Source organism: Rhinolophus sinicus, linkage group LG06 (genome assembly GCF_036562045.2).
Source record: "Rhinolophus sinicus isolate RSC01 linkage group LG06, ASM3656204v1, whole genome shotgun sequence".
Taxonomy (NCBI): domain Eukaryota; kingdom Metazoa; phylum Chordata; class Mammalia; order Chiroptera; family Rhinolophidae; genus Rhinolophus; species Rhinolophus sinicus.
The window spans coordinates 42,207,073-42,227,734 of NC_133756.1; the positions used below are offsets into that span (position 1 = coordinate 42,207,073).

Here is a 20,662-nt window from a genome sequence, read left to right on the forward strand (position 1 = left end):
ATTTTTTAAGGAAGGAAACATTATCTTACATGAGATTTTTGTATTAAATCTTCTTTCGTTATTTCACCAACTGAATCCAAATGTAGACAATGATTTCGAAAAGCTGACATTTTGTTCATAATTTTTTCCTGTTTCCCAATGCTTTCCAAATGAGGTAATATCTACAGAAAAAAGTTACCACAAAGTTAATTTTAAAATGCTAATGTATTAAAGTAAGAGATAAAATAAGAAGCACACGTGTTTACAAGTTTGCCCTACAAGAGTATATTTTCACATATACCTCGGTTACTTTCATAATTGAAGTTAATTTGAACACTGAAAATTTCTCTACTAACATTTTATTAAAATTGACACCTATGAACCAATGTAAGTTTGTTTCTTCATCACTTTTACTGCTTTATGCCCTTTCTCTATCTCATTTTACTTTTTAGAGATAAATAAAACGGAAAAAATTCAAGTTGTTCAATTTCAGTATTTTTATCCTTTTTAAAGAAAAAAAAGATTAACCCTTAAGCTGGAATAGACATTGAAAAGTAAGAAAATTCAAATGCAAACCCTTATTTGCACAGTAGCAGCAGCACCTGATGATGTAAATGACATTGTCTGGTCTCCTACCAGGAGAGTCACTTTATATCACAGTTTCTCAACCTTGGCACCACTGACACTTGGGGCGAGATAATTCTTTGTCGTGGGGGGCTGTTCTGTGCATTGTAAGATGTTTAGCAACATTCCTGCTTCTACCCACTAAATGCCAGATCACCCTCACTACCACTCTTGAGTTTTATAACTACATGGTGTAAAACTATGTCCTGTTTGGAAGCAAAATCATCCCAGGTTGAGAACCACATTATCATATGATCAACTCTGAGGTAGGTACCATTATCATCTTCATTTGCATCTAACGCTAAAGAGGAAAACCTGACTGAGTTCACATTGTTACTATTTGGCAGAACTAGGATTTGAATCTACCTATACTATATCTACGGCCAAAAGAAAGAATTCTGAAGTCAAACCTAAGGATACCAGTAAGAGCAGAATGGCATGCATACCTAACTTATGAGGTCACTGTTAAGGATTAAATGAGATTGTGTGTGTGTGTGTGTGTGTGTGTGTCTACACATACACATAAAATTTTATTAGGCACTTTGCATCATCCCTTTATACAGGTGTTTTTTGTTTTGTTTTGTTTTAATATAACCATTAAGGTCTGATACCTCCTTCCCCCAGGAGACCATGAGTTTAAAATTGAGGTAGTTTTCTAAATCAATTATAATTTTCCCAATATTCTTAAGAAGTTTCCTCAATTCCATTAAAATAAACAGAAGACAAAGTGTTTTTACAATACCAATACACTTAATTTCTTCTAAGATATCACAATGTTATAAATATTGTGATATTTATATAGTATTCTATAATGTCATAGAAATACTATATCACTAAGTTTTATCTCCACTGAAAATCTTATGAATTATAGAGTCGACTGATATAAAGAGTGATTTCCAAGTAAAAGTCTCAAATCTAATTCAGTATTTTTATGTATTCTTTGGGCTGTACATTCTTAAAAATGGCTTTTCATGCCCTTCTTTCCTTTTTGGGGTTTGAAAACATTGGGAAAAAATAAGAAACTTACTAAGAAAGAATAAACAGTTATAAGTGTGTTGAAACTTTAACACATTAGAAAAATCATTAAACGAAAACATTCTGTCAAATCAAATAATGATCCAATATTATACTGTACCTACAAAATACAACAGGAATCACTCTGGAGTTAATAGTAAATAAATCATTATTTCTAAATATTACATTATTACATGTTAAATAAGCCACGCTCCAAACTTTCAGAGCATGAAGTTAAACTTAAAATGATTATTTTCCATTTCTTATTTACTTGGGGTAAGGTTTGGCAACCTTTCCCCCACTTCTCACTTCCTTTTCTGGTTAGCTATCTCTTCCCTCTTATCCAATTACTTCTCCTGCCAGCCATGATGGGAGCACTAGGGACCAGATTTACCCTCTCACCTTAACTAAAATGCCGGACAGACAAGATATATAAAACAATGGTTTTCAAACACTGGACACTAGGCTGCACAGGACACTGATCCCTAAGAAAATAAAAACAAGGTGACTGCCCCAGCTTACTGCCTGGAGAGAATTTCTAGGCCACAGTACAAGTAGAGATAGAGTTGAAAATTCACGTAAGCCAAGGTGGCCAGAAATCACAAAGCAAACTAACAGAGAGGAAAGAACAGAATAGAGAGCAAATGAACTCACAAGACTTGTAGAGGGCTGCCATTAACTCCTCAGCTAAATACTGGTAAGTACATGCATGTGATTAAACTACCTCCTAAGCAAGAGAAAGAACTACTGGAAAGGAGCAGGTAGAACAATTCTCAAAGCCAACACAGGTTTGTTTGTGTTCCCACCAGCCAGTTTTAAGACTTCATAATATAGCAGGAATAAAATAGAGTACTCAGAAAGGTCTGCCTTAAAAAAAAGCTCAAAGGCCGGCATGGTGGCTCAGGTGGTTAGAGCTCCGTGTTCCTAACGCCGAAGGCTGCCAGTTCAATTCCCACATGGGCCAGTGGACTCTCAACCACAAGGTTGCCAGTTCGACTCCTCGACTCCCATGGGAGATGGTGGGCTGTGCCCCCTGCAACTAACAACGGCGACTGGACCTGGAGCTGAGCTGCCCTCCACAGCTAAGATTGAAAGGACAACAACTTGACTTGGAAAAAGATCTGGGAGTACACACTGTTCCCCAATAAAGTCTTGTTCCCCTTCCTCAATAAAATCTTAAAAAAAAAATAATAAAAAAAAACCTCAAAAGTATTACAGGGTCAAACTGTTCCCAAGAACAAAGTTAAAGGACCTCTAAAGGAATAAAAAAAACCTAGCACCTGACAACGTAAAAATGACAAGTCTGGCATCTGATCAAAAATTCTAAGACATACAAAGAAGGGAAAAGAGACCCAGAAATAACATAGATGACAAAATAAAGGATACACATGCAAAGGAAAGATATGGAAGATAGAAAGAAAAAAAAAGCTTCTAAATGTTTAAAAAAATCATTATCTGAGTAGAAAAATACAGTGGATGAGATTAACAGCAGATTAGACAATTCAAAAAATTAATAAACTTGAAGACATAGCAAAAGAAACTATTAAATTGAAACAAAGAGAGACTGAGAAAGTTAAACAAGAGCATTACTCAGGTGGGTACAAAATTCCAAACATGATGAAAACTAAAAACCTGCAAACTGATGCAATACAACAAACTTGAAGCACAATACATATGAACAAATTGTACCATGGCACATCGAAAAGTTGCTGAAAACCAGTAAAAAAAAGATCACCTTAAAAGCAGCCAAGAAAGACCCATAATGTATACTAGAAACAATGCAATGCACAAGACAGCGGAGCAACATCTTTACAATGCTGAAAAAACAGTCAACTTAGAAATTCATAAATAGAAAAACATCTTTCAAAAACAAAGGCAAAAGAGACTTCTTTAGACATACAAAAACTGAAAAACTGTAACAGCAGGCTACCTGCACTATAAAACCTGTGTTGTATGCTTCAGTATTTTCCCATGCTCATATAATCATACACAAGTACAGGTACAGAGATACATATGGTCTTTTTTTGGTAAGTAATACTTTGACATCCCTCTGTGTCAAGTTTTTCATGTATACACATGTCATGATGCATGCAGTGCATGAATTATTCAATTAATTCTTCGATCAGTAGGCATTCACTGTTTCCATAATCTGCCATTAAAAATATCTTTGTAGGGGAGGCCGGATGGCTCAGTTGGTTAGCCCAACCTTGTTCTCAACAACAAGGTTGCAGATTCAATTCCCACATGGGATGGTGGGCTGCGCTCCCTGCAACTAAAGATTGAAAACAGAGACTGGACTTGAAGCTGAGCTGCGCCCTCCACAACTAGATTGAAGGACAACAACTTGGAGCTGATGGGCCCTGGAGAAACACACTGTTCCCTAATATTCCCCAATAAAATTTATATATATAAAAAAAAGAAATAAAGAAACTCGTTGTAAATATGAGCCAGTTTGTAAAAACAGATTTTGCAAGATTGTGTTCCAAAAATACTAGACAACTTACAGTTCCATTAATATAAGGGAATACTATTTTCTGCACAGCAGCATTAATTTTCTCTACTAGCAACAGATATTTTTTACTTTTTCCATTTGATTGGTATATTTCACTAGTACTTTAATTTGCATTACTTGATGATCAGTGAGTGTGTCTTTTCATGAATTTTATGGCCTCCTAGATTTGTTCTTTTAACTACTTCTTTAAATCTTTTGTCCTTTTTATTATTAGGTCAACAGCCTCTTCTTGTAAAATTAATCCTGCCTTCTACACTGCAAACATTTTGTTAAAGTATTTGTTTATTAAGTGTTTGATTTTTAATTTTGGTAAAATACATAAAAACACAAATTTATGATCTTAACCATTTTTTGCTGCCATTTGCTGGCTTTGATCACACCGGGATGTTTTTACGGAATTGCTGCAGGAAACATGACTGGCAGCTGGCATCCTCTGGCTCACTGTGCTAAGTAAGCAGCTCCAGCACCAACTCCTTAGAGAGACGTATGGGGCGTGTAGCGTAGGTATTTCTTGCCAGCTGGGAGCTCTTTGGTAAAGACTCCTTTAGGGAAAATTTTCCTGGCTTCCTCTTCAGGGATGGTTAGAAGGACCATCATGCTCTCCCCATTCTTCTAATCAACCGGGGTGGCAATCCTCTTTTCCGCTGTCAGCTGGAGAGAGAGAACTACTCTGAGCTGCCGGTGACAGCTGAGTAGAGGATAGATAGCTTCCGTTTCTTATCAGGACCAAAAATAAACACCACAGGAGCTGTTGCAGGCATGCCCTGTTCATCCTTCTCTGCTGGGTCCAGTATTCCCAACAGGATGATGAGGGCCCGATGCTTATCATCAATGGTGGGGAAAGGCTAACTTTTCTGTGCGCTCCTCACCATTGCAAGCAACGACATCCTTGCTCCAGGCAAGATGGTCTTCAACACTGTCTATTGGAAAGGGCAATCAGCTTGATGTTCCTCTTGGCAAATTCTGATGCCAGCTTTGCAGCTCTGCCAAGCTCAACGGTACACACTGGAGTAAAGTCCCAGGGGGAGAGAAGAGAATGCCCCATGAGTCTCCCAGATAGTCATAGAAACGGATGCAGCTGACAGTATTATTGGCCTCAAAGTTGGGAGCCTCGTTCGGTAGACCTCCGGGTATGGCAGCAGCGGTGCCAGGAGGATGAGGAGTGGCAAGCAGCACAGGTAGCCATCAGTCGGCTGGTTCTGGCAAAGCAGGTGCTACAGAGGAGTAAGTGGGGCTTGGAGCTCATCTTAACCATTTTTAAGTGTATGGTCCAGTAGCATTAAGTAAGTACATTCACACTGTTATGCAACCAATCTCCAGAAATCTTTTTATCTTGCAAAACTACAGCTCTACAGCCATTAACAGCAACTCTCCATTCTTCTTCCCACCACCTGCTAGCAACCACCATTCTACTTTCTGTCTCTATGAATCTGACTAGTCTGGATACCTCTTAAGTGGAATTATACAGTATGTCTTTTTGTGACTAGCGTTATTTTACCTAGCATAATGTCCTCAAGGTTCATCTTCTGTAGCATGTCAGAACTTTCTTCTTTTTCCAGGTTGAATAACATTCAATTGTATGTATGTACTACATTTTGTTTATCCATTTATCCATCACAGGACACTTGGGTTGCTTTTACATTTTGGCTATTGTGAATAACGTTGCTATGAACATGGCCATACAAATATCTCCTAGGATCCTTGCTTTCAATTCTTTGGATATACATATACCCAAAAGTGAAATTGCTGGATCATATGGTAATTCCATTTTTAATTTTTTGAGGAGTCACCATGCTATTCATATACATACATACTGCCAAGCCATAATGGCTGCACCATTTTACCTTCCCACTTCAGTGCTTAAGGGTTCCAATTTCTTCACATCCTCACCAACACTTATTTTAGTGTTATTTTCTGATAGGAGCCATCCTAATGGGTTTAAGGTGGTATCTCACTGTGGTTTTGATATCTTTTCCCTAATGATTAGTAATGAGCATCTCTGCATGCGCTTGTTAGCCACTGAGATATAGATCTTCTTTAAGGAAATGTCTATTCAAGTCCTTGCCCTGTTTTTTAATCAGGTTGTTTGCTTTTTTGTTGTTGAGCTATCAGTCTTTTATATATTCTGTACATTTAAATCCTATCATACATATAATTTGCAAATATTTCTGCCATTTCATAGGTTGCCTTTTCACTCTGTTGATTGCGTCCTTTCATGAAGAGAAGTTTTTAATTTGATGCAGTCCAATTTATCTATTTACTTTTGTTGCCTGAGGTTTTGGTGTCGTATCTACGAAATCGCTACTAAATCCGATGTCACAGAGTTTCCCCTATGTTTTCTTCTAAGAGTTTTAGTTATTATGTTTGGGCCTTTAATCTATTTGAGTCAATTTTTGTATGTGGTGTATAAAGTAAGGTCCAACTTCACATTCTTTGCATGTGGATATACAGTTTGCCCAAAATGCTCTGTTGAAGACTATTTCTTCCCTCATTGAAAGGTCTTGGCACTCTTGTCAAAAGACATTTGACGACATATGTGAGGGTTATTTCTAGCCTCTCTAAGCTATTCTACTAGTCTATATATGTCTTTTTAAATGCCAATATTGTTATTAACTTTTTTATAGTATCCTATATCATTAAAGGTTTTAATTTTTATAAAACCAAACACATCTCTTACTTTATAATAGCTTCTGAGTTTCTAATCTTTCATATAACTAAAGATGGAGAATAACCTTAAAATTTTTTTTTTTATAAGGCTTTAATCTATCTGGAGTTTATCTTAAGACAAAAACACAATTTTATTTTCTTCCAGATGGGCCAGACACTTGTACCAGAAGCACTTATTACATAATCAACCCATTTCCACTGAATTGTAATACTATCTTTACCTTTTATTAAATTTGCAATTAATATAATTCTAGATTCTCTATTTTGCTCTACTAGTCTGTCTATGCCAATACCATATTCATCTGATTACAGAGGCTATATAGCATATCTTGATAACTGTAAGATATACTTCCTTCAGTATTCCTTTTCACAGTCTCCTTGGCTATTCTGAATATATTTGGAAAACATGATGGTTTTACCTCTTATTTTCCATATTAATAACAATGATTTAATTTTATTATTTTAATGCATTTACTGGGACCTCTAAGCAATCCTGAACACAAAAGTGATCGTGAACATCCACGTTAGGGTCTTTATTTTAATAGTTGTACCATTTAAAACATTTGCTATAACTTCCTTCTATTCTGAATTTACTTAGGTTTTTTATTAGAAATGGTCTTGATAAATTTATCAAATGCCTTCTCAACAGCTACTGATCGCTTACTATACTTCTTGCTTTGTTTGTTGATATAATACATTATATTAACAGATTTGATACTAACGATCCTTGCATTGGTGTAATATTGAGTCAAATGTACTATTAGTCTGTTGCTACCTAGATGCTATTACCTAATCCTGTATTTAGAAATTTTGCATTTCTAGACATAAGTGAGATTGGCCCTTTTTGGTAGCATTTTTATCAAGGATAAAAGTATGTGTGCTTGACAGCATGCACTGAGTAGCTTTGTATCTTTTAAACCATAGAATTGGGTTTTTCTCCTTACTATGATATAGTCTTTATAAATTAAATGAAACTCAGCTGCCTCTTTCAATCACCTTTTGAACCTTCAGTGGGAATTAGTTCAAGTTTTTCACTAACTGGGTCAATGTTACCAATTTAAATTTTGCTACAAAATCATCCATTTCCTCTTTGTTTTCTATTTTTGTTTTTATTTTTAAGATTTTATTGGGGAAGAGGAACAGGACTTTATTGGGGAACAGTGTGTACTTCCAGGACTTTTTCCAAGTCAAGTTGTCCTTTCAATCTTAGTTGTGGAGGGCGCAGCTAAGCTCTAGGTCCAGTTGCGTTATTAGTTGCAGGGGGCGCAGCCCACCCACCATCCCTTCGAACCGGCAACCTTGTGATTGAGAGCCCACGCTCCAACCAACTGAGCCATCTGGCCACCCCAGAGCTGAGCGGCAGCTCAGACTTCATTCTAGTTGCGGAGGGTGCAGCTCGCTGGCCCATGTGGGAATCAAACCAGCAGCCCAGTTGCCCAGAGCTTGCGCTCTAACCAACTGAGCCACCCATCCGCCCCATCCATTTCCTCTTGATTTTCAACTTTGGCATCATAGCATTGTATGTAATAGTCTCAAGAAGATTTGCATAAAATTCCATTAATCTCTCCTGTATCTGAGTTCTGTGATGTTTCCTTTCTCATTCCTAATCTTGTATATTTTTACTCCAATTTTTTTCCTTTCTTCAAGAGGTTTATCTAACTCATTGGTCTTAGCAAAGAATCAGCTTTGGGATTTATCCTTTCCGCTATTTCTGTTTTGTTTCCAATTCCATTAATTACAGTTTAATCTTTAATCTCCATGTCCTACTTGGATTTGGTTTTATATTCTTAGTCCCTAATCATGAGTACTGAATTCTCTTATTTACTTAGTAATAAAAGTATTTAATCTATACATTTTCCTCTAAATACCAATATTAGCCAACAAAATGGAAATGTTCTCCTTCTCATTGTTTTCTTGATAGTCTGTAATCTCACTTTTGATTTTAAAATGTTTTAAATCATCATGAGAAGAATGGATATATAAATGGTATATTCATAACCGAATACTACACAAGAATTTAACAGTATGAACTGGATGGATCATTTATCAACATGAATAGATCTAAAGGATACAATGTTGAATGGGCAAAGAGATGCAGAATGACATATACTGTATGATACTAATGAAGTAAAAATGTAAAACATGCATAATAACAGCACCTTGTACCTGGATATACACACTCATTGTAAAAGCATAAAATATAGTCTTGGAGGTTATATACTCTGAATGTTGCCTCAGAGCAAAGAAATTGGGACTTAGGGAAAGATTAAAATAAGTTTGCTTTGTTCTCCTATTAATTTCCTGGTATCTAAACACTTTAATGAGAATCTGTGCATGTAAACAAAAGCTAACAATTTAATACAGCAGCTATTCAGCATTCCTTACAATTACATGCAACACTATCATAACAGAAAGCCCTTAATATTCTAGTTACCTAGTTTTACTCAGTTAATTCACTATAGTAACAAAATCATTCTTTTATTCCTTCTTTTGATAAAGATTTATTGAGAGTAGGGTATTCAGATATAGGAAGGTAAAACAACACAGTTCTTAGCTACTTCAATTTCTTCTCAAACTGCACACCAAAAGGAAGAAGGCATGCATGCTTTCATTCTGGTTTGATAGTTTATTCCAGGGAGAGAGGTACCGGACATTAGAAAAGACAGTCTGCATGAAGGCAGTGAAAATAATCATTGTATATAAAAATGCTATTTGTTTAGTCTCCAGTGCAGATTCCACAAAACTCTGAGACTCCTCTAGAAGCTTGTGGCTCACAGGTTGAGAATTACTAGGGAACACAAGAAAATTCAAACTTTGAATGGAAATGAAGGCTTTCCATAATCTGACCTCAATTTGTCCTTCCCTTTGCAATCTTTCATCTGGCAACTTTTCCCTCTATCTACCCTTTGGGGGGCTCAACTGCCCAGCTGTAGATTCAAAATTGCTTCTGAAGGTATTACTTTGGCAGGGGTGGGGGTATCTTAGCAGTACAATCTCCAAGTTTAAGACTCAAAACTCTAACCCTGCCATCCTAATAAGAGCAGATGTTCAAATTCTAATATTGGAAAAGCATAGAAACCTGTGTTACTAATATTTGTTATACATCAACATAAAGTTGGTAACCTAATGAGAACCGTTAATATTGAGAAACTGCCTGCATTCCATTGTCCAATCTATTCCAAAAAGTAAAGCTATTTATAGAGTCAGATTCAAGCAACTGCGAGAAAAAAATTATGTCAGGAGAAATGGTAGCTAATTTGATAGTTATACAGAAGATTTATATGAATTCAGAAGGAGGCCTGTACTTAAAAGTAGCGGAACTGCTCAAAATTTTTAAGAAAACTCTGGATTTTTCTACAGAAGGCAGGCTAGTGAAATCTAATTACAAAATTATAAAAAATTAGTTTTTAAAGAAAAAGTAAACTAGAAAAATGAGCTAAAATTAACAAGGATGGATGTAATAGTCTATATCAGGGTTCAAAGAATCTATTGTCTGAAGTGAGGTCAAAAAAAGGGTTTCAGGTATTCAGATTCTAGACACTAGGAGACATATAACAACAGTGCAATTCATAGTCAATTTTTCAATAGAATGACATGTTTCGGAATAAAAAAAGTAGCCAGTCTTACTGTACTTAAAAACTAAGTAAATTATTATCTGAAATATCTTATTTATGAAGAATACTAAAAGTTAAAGAATAAGAATGTCTTCCATAGAAGGCCTTAAAATAAATAATTTGAAAGCTGCAGAAAACAACACTGTGGCTAAGAGTAAAGTTTCTAGAGCAAAGCTACTTGGATTCAAATCCAAGCTCCACTATGTCCTTGTAAACATGTTTAAGTTACTTCTCTGAGTCACAATTCCATCTATAAAACAGATAATTACAAATACCTATCTCATGGAGTTTAGGAGGGATTATATACATAATATAATATATAAATGTTAACTACCATGTTTCCTCAAAAATAAGACCTAATCGGAAAATAAGCCCTAGCAGATTGTTCAGGATGACCTCCCCTGAACATAAGCCCTAATGCGTCTTTTGGAGCAAAAATTAATATAAGACCTGGTATTATATAGTATATTACATTTTATGTTATATGAGACCCGCTCTTATATTATAGTAAAATAAGACCGGGTCTTATACTAATTTTTGCTCCAAAAGATGCATTAGAGCTGATTGTCCGGCAAGATCTTATTTTCGGGGAAACATGGTATATGTGTTCCAGTTAGTTGGATATAATGACCAAAGTTAAGAGGGATCCTTTCTTTTTTTAATGTATCTTGAAAAAATTAGAAATAGCAAATCCAATTAATGGTGAAATTTTTCAACCATTAAGAGCTACACAGAAATGGAAGCTCAAACCTTGGGAAATAATTGAATGTTCCCCATCACTCTTACAGAGATTGGATGGGACCAATTGTCAGGGGAGGTGTTTCAAAGGACAGCATTTTTCACTAAAAAGTCAATTCTAAGATTCTCTGATTAAATTTGATTTGTCTATCAGTATTTTCAACCATTACTGTTCCACCGCTACAACTAACCTGACTGTCCAAGTGTACTGTTTCAAATATTGGGCTTTAGAATTACTTTAATTGAAAATATGCAATACTATAATAAGCTTATGGCTAATTTTTCCATATTCACCATGGAAGAAAATTGCTACCCAAAATAGCAAGTCAAAAAAATTTATGAATGGAGGTATCAGTGAAAAGAGCACAATAACAAACAGAAAAGTTTATTTCATTTTTAATCAATCTATAGTAAGTGTTCATGAGGACTTTTAACCTATGAAATATGCTGGTAAGCATCGTGTCTCTTGTTCTTTAAACAAATATTCTGGTAAACACAAAATCCTTCAAATCTTTACACAGATCTTTTATAGTTCTATAAATCCTCCCCAAACCATTCTTAATTTTCATTTAAACCGTAACACAGAAATTTAGTACTAATTTTCTAACTTTCCTCTTCCTAGAAACATGTCTCTTTGACCCTTAACAGTTTAATTAACGAGAGAACCTTATTAAATCTATTAAGAGAACTGTCTAATCTCCTGATTTCTCTGCTGCCAATTTATCTGTCCTAGAATCTTAACACTGCCACTCTCCAATACCCTGCAGCTCATTCTGCATTCATGTGGGTCACACACCTCTTCTGATCAAACACCTTCAATGAAGTCTTTCATAACTTGTCTTTTTCATCTCCTATTACTAACACACAAACCACAAAATAATAACTCCAATCTGGCAACCCTCACTCTAAATAAACTCCTTTGAGATTTGTGAACATTAATTAGCATTTCTATTAAAGAAAAAAATGTCTAGTAATAGCAAAGTAGTCAACTGTAGCCTTATTTAGTTGAAATCATTGGACAAACACTAGAGGAAGAAGGGAAGGGGGGGGAACAAGAGAAGACAGAGAGGGAGGAAGAGAGAGGGAGAACAAGAATAAATGAATATGATAGAATTGTAATAGAAGCTCAAACCAACTGATGATAATTTTCACCCTAAATCACTTTTGAGCAAGATGAAGCAGTGATTACATAACAGGACTTCAGTGTTATGGGACAATCATTAAAAACACTCATGTTGGACCACGTAGGAACATAGGAAAACAAATGCAACCACCATATTCAAATGAGAACCACTCTAAGAACATTTGTCAATATTTTTTGTTTACCAGAATATTGGTACAAAAGAAATAAAAATTTATTCATCTAAATAATGCCTCTACTATAAAAATATTAGAAATTCCTCTTTTGGGATTTCATAAAACATTAAAAACTATAGAAAATGGTCTCATTTTGTCACATTCAGTGCCATGTTTTTCTATATTTTCACTATATTACCTACCATATTTTAGGACTGTGCTAGACCCTGGGAATAGAGAGGTAATTTAACAAAGGCTTACAATCAAGCATGGGCCAGACACTATAAATTTAGTGGAGGTGACAACACTAATCTCCACCTTACTTTATCTTTTAAATGACTGGTTGGTTATCTACACCCAACTTATCAACACTCTTCAACACCCTGCAGCTCATTCTGCATTCATGTGGGTCATATATCTCTTCTGATCAACACCTTCAATGAAGTTTTTCATAATTTGTCTTTTTCATCTCCTATTACTAACTTACACAAACCATAACATTACCAAAGTGTTCTACTAATCCTTTCTCAGGTATAACTTGTAACTTTCCAGGAACCCAACAATCCGTTCATTTTAGAAATGTCCTACAATATCTGCATGTTGAAAACCTTTCAAAGCTCACTCATCTCAAATATCATCTCTACCAAGACCCAATCAAAAGTAATGTCTCTCTCTCACCTAAATTCTTGATTATAATATTCATAAGGCACTTACTGTAGTGTTTAAAAAAAAAAAAAAAAAACTACTCTACTTGCCTACAAGCTTGACTATAAGTTCTTTGACGGCAGAAACCATGTTTCATTCTTTTTATTTTCCAAAGGGCTTTTGCTGGTAGACTCACAGATACTTACCTACTTAGCTTCCTAAAGTAACTTTTTAAAGGGACATTTACTTTGATATATGCATTGTTTCTTAAATATTAGTTCTCTTTATATACTACATTGTACAAAAATTCATGGTCCTTTTAAAAGACAATTAAACCACTGTACTCATCTTAGACTCTCTGGAACTATCCTATTTATCAAAATGATCCTGCAATCACATGCAGACTTAACAAACTTTAAAAACTACACTAAAGAAAGCTGTTACTTAGTCCTTTCTTTTTTAGGAATGACTACATTTCACATTTCTCACCAAAAATCTTTCACCATTTATGTACTTCATTTTCTTGAAAAGAGTCTACAATCTGTCATAGGTCAATACAGTTCACAATGCTCCAATACCTATCTGAATTCCAATTTATATCAAAGGTTACGTCAGCAAGATTATTTCAGGCTTTAAGGATATTCTGATCCTTACACAATCTCAAAGTGCATCCGTCATGGGAAAAGATTTTATTTCTTGGCATTCCTAACACAGAGGATTGGCATGAGGATCAGTTAAGATTGTGTATGTGAAAGGTCAATAAAAATTCTAAGAGCAATATATAAATGTAAGAATAATCTCCTTAACTCAGAACTTCAAAATTTAAAAAAAACCACTACAAGCTAATACTATCATTAAACTGCACTGTTACGTTATTTACTTACTAATAGGTTATAAAGAGCTCACATAAAAGACAAAAAAGTAAAAACTGGCAATAAAACAGATCAAAACTAAGAAGCAATCTTAAGTAGAAGATCCCTCTTGCATATAGCAGAAAGTCAAATATTTTATTCCTGGAATATTTTTGTACTGTCCCTTTTTTTTTCAATCCTGCCAAAAAAATGGTATAATGCTCCTAGCATAGTGTAACTATTACAATAACTTTTTCTTAAAATTAGCATTGTCTTTCAATAAGATTCCTAGTTTTTCCCCAATATGTATAATAGTATGAATTCACTAACAATATTTGTGTTGTTCAGGTTCACCATCAGTATTTGTTTGTATAGGTTCAAAGCCAATAGCCTATTATCTGATTTGGTCAGAACTTTCCAGATAATACAATTGTCTCAACCAGAAATGTAACCAGGACAACTTCATTATTTTTGGAAACACGTTTTCTTAAAGGAAAATAATGATTAAACCAAAAAGTTCTATAGCTCTATTAAACAAGAAGTCTAGAGATCCTTGGTTTAAAATTCATCCTCAGTTTAGAGCCTATGCCTCTGCCAGAATTTCCCCCTCTGGCCTAATTTTCCAGTGTAATACTGATTATATGAGAATGAAAACCTGAAATATACTTGAATGCAAAACACCTACAAGAATTTCATCCAATAGCTCAGTTTGTATCCTGTAAGTATTCAAGTGAAGAGTGTTCTGTAGTTAGTAAATATGTAAGAGTAAAGGTCTGTGGCACAAAACTCATATGAAAATTTCATCCAAACAAAAGCTGCAGATGGACAGACCGTAAGGAGTAACGTCTAAAACAGTATGGATCAAACACTGGTCGAAGAAAAATTCCAGGGACGATAACACCTAGGTTTCCCCGTTCACAACAATAAATAACGGGGCCTTGAGGCTGCACGAATAAGTCCCACCACCCCAACTGCGCCGCAAAGCGAAACCAGGACCCAGAAGCCGGGGCGCCGCGGGGTTTCCGGTCGTCTGCGACCACCGTGAGGGGGCTGGCAAGCCGGAATAGGGAGACCTCCAAAAAAGGAGCAAACACCTCTCGGGGATTCGCTTCACCCCTCTCGCCTTCCACTTCCCAACGGAGCGCCCCCTGGGATCCCTTCCTCAAATCTACGACTGACTCGCGTCCTCCGCCGACCCCTGCTGGGACGGCCACCAGATCACCCCTGCACCGCAAAGCAGAGAGGAGCCGAGGCCTTCCTCTCGCCTTCGCGCCCACCACTGTCCCGTACTGAAAAAGCGGCCGCTACAGAGGCCGCAGCCCCCAGCGCGCGGAAGCGAGACCCAAGACCAGCTCCCCGCGGCAAACGAGGCGCCCTTCGGCCCCGTGCCCCTCCCAGCAGCGACGCGCTCACCTCCACGGCCTTCCCCACGGGCCCCGCCAGCGCGGCCATCAGTAGCCTGCGACCGCACCTCCACAAGCTCCTCTTTTCTTTCCCTGGCCTCGGAGAGCGGCAGCGGCGCGTCCGGAGGCCAGGAGACGGCTCAGCACCGCAGCTCGCCGGGTCCCCGCCTCCCGCACCCGCCACTTCCCGCAGGAGCCCCGGCTCCTTCCGGTGCCTCCACGGCCGCCGCAGGCGTCTCGGGAGTCGAGGGAGGACGGGGAGGGGCGGGGCTGTGGGAAGAGCCCGCCCCGCCCTTGGGGCGTGGCCGCGGCGTCGGGGCCCAGGTGAGGAGAACCAAGCCTGCCCTCACCTCCAAATTTGTTAATGGTACAGGAACCGCGTACGTGCCGAGCACTCTTAGGCTTTGGGCACTTTTCCTTTAACACGTGTTCTCCCCCCTCTTCTGTCATTCTACGACCACCAGCAGGTCTTGACTCGATGCACTACAGATTCTGCATTAAGGGTGGCCACGGAAGAGCCGCAGGTTTCTGACCTTGTGCAAAGAAATATTAGACAACTCAATCCAACGGTGTTTTTTCCCTCTCTTTCTTCTCCCAATTTCTTAGGACCTAGATTCTCTGAAAGTAATTGTATTTCCTTTTCCACATCTGTAAAGTAGAACTTTATCTCTCCCATTTTCCCTTAGGCTAAAATCAAGAAGATCAAATCAAATATTTATTGAAACCTTAGTATCTGCTTAGTGCCTAGAGCATTGGAAGAGACCTGTCTTCTAGTTGATGTAACTGCTAAAATTCATTCAAATGATTTATATGCAAACAAAAACAGTTAATGAAAAGTATTGTTAAAATTGCCAGTTTCAATCTAATTACTTCTTTTTGGTCTCCAACATGTGAACATGTAGCCGAGTTGTACAAGATGCTCAATCTCCATCAGAAACAAGTAGGTTCCTTTGTTTACTAAAAACATGTATTGATTGGTACTTTTAAGCCTCCTGTATTTGATAAAAATTGTGATGACCAATTCCTCATCCATAAAGGCAATTTAAAAAATGAAGAAGAAAGAAACAAGTAGAAAATATGGGAGCTTCTAATTCTATTTTTGTGGTAAAAATGGAAGAAATGAACCTTTGCCAACATTCCAAGTGCGGAATGACACCAAGACCTCAGTTTGCACCACAAATGGTTACCTAGCCTGGGTTCACTGAGCAAGAATAGAAATTTCACAATTTAGAGGGTGCATATGGTACTACCACTTTCTCTTTGTTTTCAGAATATTTCAAAATATTGTTGCTTTCATGTCACAGGATGTTAGCAATGTGGTTAATTTTTATTTAAAAAAAATGAAATATCTAAATTTTTAAAATTTTATACTCCGGTGTAAAGAGATGAGAATGATCATGAAAATCATTCGTTCTCTGATGTCTTGGCAAAGTACTGTCTGATTTAAAGAGTTTTATAGGTTTATTTGAAAAAAGTCAAGTGTTTTAAATTTTTCTATGGTAACAAGTGGCTCTCAGCAATATGCTAACTACGAAATTTTTTTACTATATACATTTAACCTTTGCCATCAAAGTAAAAAGTGAAGTTTTAAGAATGAGTTATGTGGTAACTGTTTTTTTAAAGAAACCTATGCAATGAAGATAGCATTTTGAGGGGCCAGTCCAGTGGCTCAGGTGGTTGGAGTGCTATGCTCCTAACACCGGTGTCAGTGGTTCAATTCTCACATGGGCCAGTGAGCTGCGCCCTCTACAGCTAAGATCATGAACAACAGCTCTCTCTGGAGCTAGGCTGCAGTAAGCAGCTGGAGGTTGGCATGAGTTGCTGAGTGCTGCTGGCTGCTGCTGTGTGCTGCCGTGAGCGGTCAGCGGGCCAGCGCAGCCAGCGAGAGCTGCCGTGAGCTGCTGTGAGCTGCCCACCGACAGCCAGCTGCCTCAGCTGAGGGGAGTGCAAGGCTCATAATACCAGCATGGGCCAGGGATCTGTGTCCTACACAAGTAGACTGAGGAACAACAGCTTGAACCGGAGTGGCGGGGGGGGGGGGGAGGGGGGGGGGGACGGGGGGGGAAAGCATTTTGAAAAAGTTTGAAAAAGGGGAGTTGAAACTGATTAAGCAATTTTGCTGCCAAAAATTATGTGCCACCTATAAAAACTCATCTTTGCATCAAAAGATACCATTAAGAGATGAAAAGTCAAGCCAGAAATTAAGAAAAGACATTTATAATATGTATAATTCATAAAATTTTTACATATACATATATGTCCACAAATCAATAGTACAATCAAATAGACAAAAAGGCAAAAGTCATTGCTTCAAAAATTCCTGCGTTGAAAATATATCAAACGTGTTCTGTTATTAAGTGTTCGAACAAATTTAGTTCAACCTCAAAGTGCCCCCACCAATCTGCTTGGTAACCAAGGTCTTTTTTGGCTTATCTTTCCTTCAGAGGTTCTAGGACACTGGGAAGACAAACAATGCCACTGCTCAAGACAGGTGTAGCTCATGCCTAGATGAAAGCAAGCAAGCAAGTGCATCTCATGTACACACCAGGTCAAGTCCATGCTGTGGACCAGTCCTCACAAAGCAAATGCACTCTGACAATGCAATATATCTCCCACTTTTCACTTCCATGGATTCCCACCCTCCCTACCCACCCTAGGGTGTTTGCATTTATCCCTTTTTCCCTTAATCCAGAATTCTTAATCCCTTATTTTTCTTCAAATATTATAATATCTAGATAGGCTATAAGGAAGGATATTATCATTGGGAAATCGATCTATCAACTCCCCTCTCAGAGAGGAGAGATTATAGGGGGGGGGAGGGGGGTGCCAAAAAAATGTATACAAGTGGACACTTCGGTCAACGTTGCTCAAGCAGTAGTTTGCCATAATCAGAAGTGTCTGGACACTAAGGGTAACCACTTTGAGCACCTCTTGTAATTGCAAAAGTCAAACGTGACTTGTATTCAACTTTCGTTATCGGTATATATTGAATATTACAATTTTAATACAGTTTTCCTTTCTTAAAAATGTGTATACATTTTTTTGGCACCCTCTGTACATTCCGTGGTATAGACAGACACTCAGCTGAATCACACTAATTCTGGAATAGAACTCTACAGAGGCCATTTGCATTAAATACGATGTGAATTGTAAGCCCAGGAATTGAGCATCAGGCCAAGTACTAAAGGCTCTCCTAATGGAGCATGAGAGGGGGCAGGGGCGGGGAAGGGGGATGAAGAGAGGAAGAAAAGGAGGAGGAAAAAAGAAGTATGGTAGGATAGGAAGGAAGACAAATATGAATGGTCATATCAAAACAAATACTTTCTTGTTTTTGCAAATGAGTAATGGCAAGTAAAAATAGCAATGCACAAAACATGCATTTTGATGAGCATGTACCTGAGAATGACTAATAATCCTCTGCAAATGTTGTTCCCTCAGTCAGATAGACTTTTACCAGGTACCTCAAACTCCTACCTCTCATTCACCTAGCTAACCCCTACCTAGATAGTCCCTAATGTAGCATTCTTCACCCCATTCTCATTTTTGTTTCCTTCACAGAGGGTATTATAAATTATAATTATTTTAAGATTTTTTTTGTGTACTTAATTTTCTGCCTATCTCCTCTGAACTGTAAGTTCAGTGAGAGCAGTTAGCAATTCTGTCTTATTCACAATATTCTCAGAGTCCAGCATTAAAGAACTCAAGTACTTGTTGTTTCTCAAATAGGAGTGGTGAATATTTGCACCACGGTGAATATTTAGCAATATCCCTGAGGAGGGCTGGAGGAAGAAAGATTTAGTTACATTCCTTTGCATTAACGCATCAGGGGAGTCCAAAATGTCTTTAGTGACACTGATGAGAAACCCTGATTTAAAATAGGCTTTATAATGTTTTGGGTTGTAAGTGACAGAAACCCAATTAAACTGCTGTTCCTAATTTGATGAAGAAAGTGGAATTTGTAAGGGACAAGAAGAAAACAATTTTATTCTTCTCATTATGGTCTCTGAAAATCTCTGAGGATCCCTCTCTACTCCTAGGACAAAATCTTACTCATACATAGCCTTTAGCTTTGCCAGTCATTCTCAAGTGATTAAAAAGTCCATCGTCATTTTCTAGCAATAAACACGTGGCTTTTTTACCCTGGTATTAAAAACCCTGTCTAGTACAATGTCAAAAATCCCAGACTCATGGAGTTAAAAAATTCTCTGCTATTCCCGCCCCACTCCTCCCCACCATTCCTCACCCCTGGCTTTTTCTACCTTCTCCCTTGCTGGCTTATCATTTTGGACTCCTCCACAGTTGGAGAAAACAGGGACAGAAAGAATTTTTCTTGACTGGAATAGTTTTAGCCTAATGTCAATGCCTCTAGGTGTAGCTGAGGTTTGAACTGACCCTCTATCTCACGGAGTGCCTTTGTCAATACATCAGTGGGAACCCTTACCTACAGTCTCTTGGCTCAGCAATGTATCTTCTGGTGTATCTTATGACATATACCTCAGTGCTCTGGTTTCCAGGGTCCATCCCTAGCTTGGGATCATATCACCCATACAGGCAGTCCTGATGGACAGTCTGCTCCAGGATGACAAGTCCAGCTCTCTTACATGGGGTCCTCAGTTGGTCTACAAAAACCATGTGTATCTTGCACAGAAGTGTTTCCAGTCAGCCCTAAGTGCATCTTCTGCTTGTAGGCAGCCTTAGCCTCTTGACTTAGGACTTTTCAAATGTGAATGAGTTACCAAGTCTTGTCTCTCCAAGAGGCCAGGAGACATATGTCATCTTTTCCAAATGGTCCTTTTAAAGCCCTTCAGACTTGGCTTGAGATGAAAGGGGAGCATCTACTGCTCCCCTTTGATTTGGATGTGTAGGTATTTGGCACTGACTTTTGGGACCTCTTCCAAAAATCTTATTTGTGATCTGTTCACCCTTAGGATAAGGTTTTAGGTTATTCTAGCTCAGGGTTTCCCAAAATGACACCACAGACGTGTTGGACCAAATAATTCTTTGTTGTGAGGTATGGTTCCTGTGCTTTATAGGATGTTTAGCAGCATCCGTAGCCTTTATCCACTAGGTACCAGTAGCACCTCCTCCCAGTGGTGACAAACAAAAATGTCTCCATACATTAGTAAATGTCCCACTGGGAGCAAAATCACCCTCAGTTAATAGTCACTACTCTAGCTTAGGCTGGTGCTTCTCAAAAAAAAATTTTTTTTTCAGATTATCAGATCAGATCATTCAGAAAATGATAATACACTGAGATTAACAGACAAGAATGCTTACAATTAGAAGTTTTCTACAGGGATCACTATCTAAGCATACCTG

General features: G+C 37.7%; 1 protein-coding gene and 1 pseudogene across 2 annotated transcripts in view; both read right to left on the reverse strand.

The window, feature by feature from the left end:
* Positions 1–15,577, reverse strand: part of USP33 (ubiquitin specific peptidase 33) — a 46,179-nt gene extending 30,602 nt beyond the window's left edge. For both annotated transcript variants that reach the window (XM_019743351.2, XM_019743350.2), the window contains exons 1-2: positions 15,354–15,577; positions 30–161 (exon numbers count right to left, since the gene is read on the reverse strand). In XM_019743351.2, coding sequence (XP_019598910.1) covers positions 30–161; positions 15,354–15,392 — 171 coding nt within the window. In that variant the 5' untranslated portion in view covers positions 15,393–15,577. The remainder of the gene's footprint in view (positions 1–29; positions 162–15,353) is intronic.
* LOC109453546 (peroxiredoxin-6) lies at positions 4,604–5,299 on the reverse strand (annotated as a pseudogene).
* Positions 15,578–20,662: the final 5,085 nt, after the last annotated feature.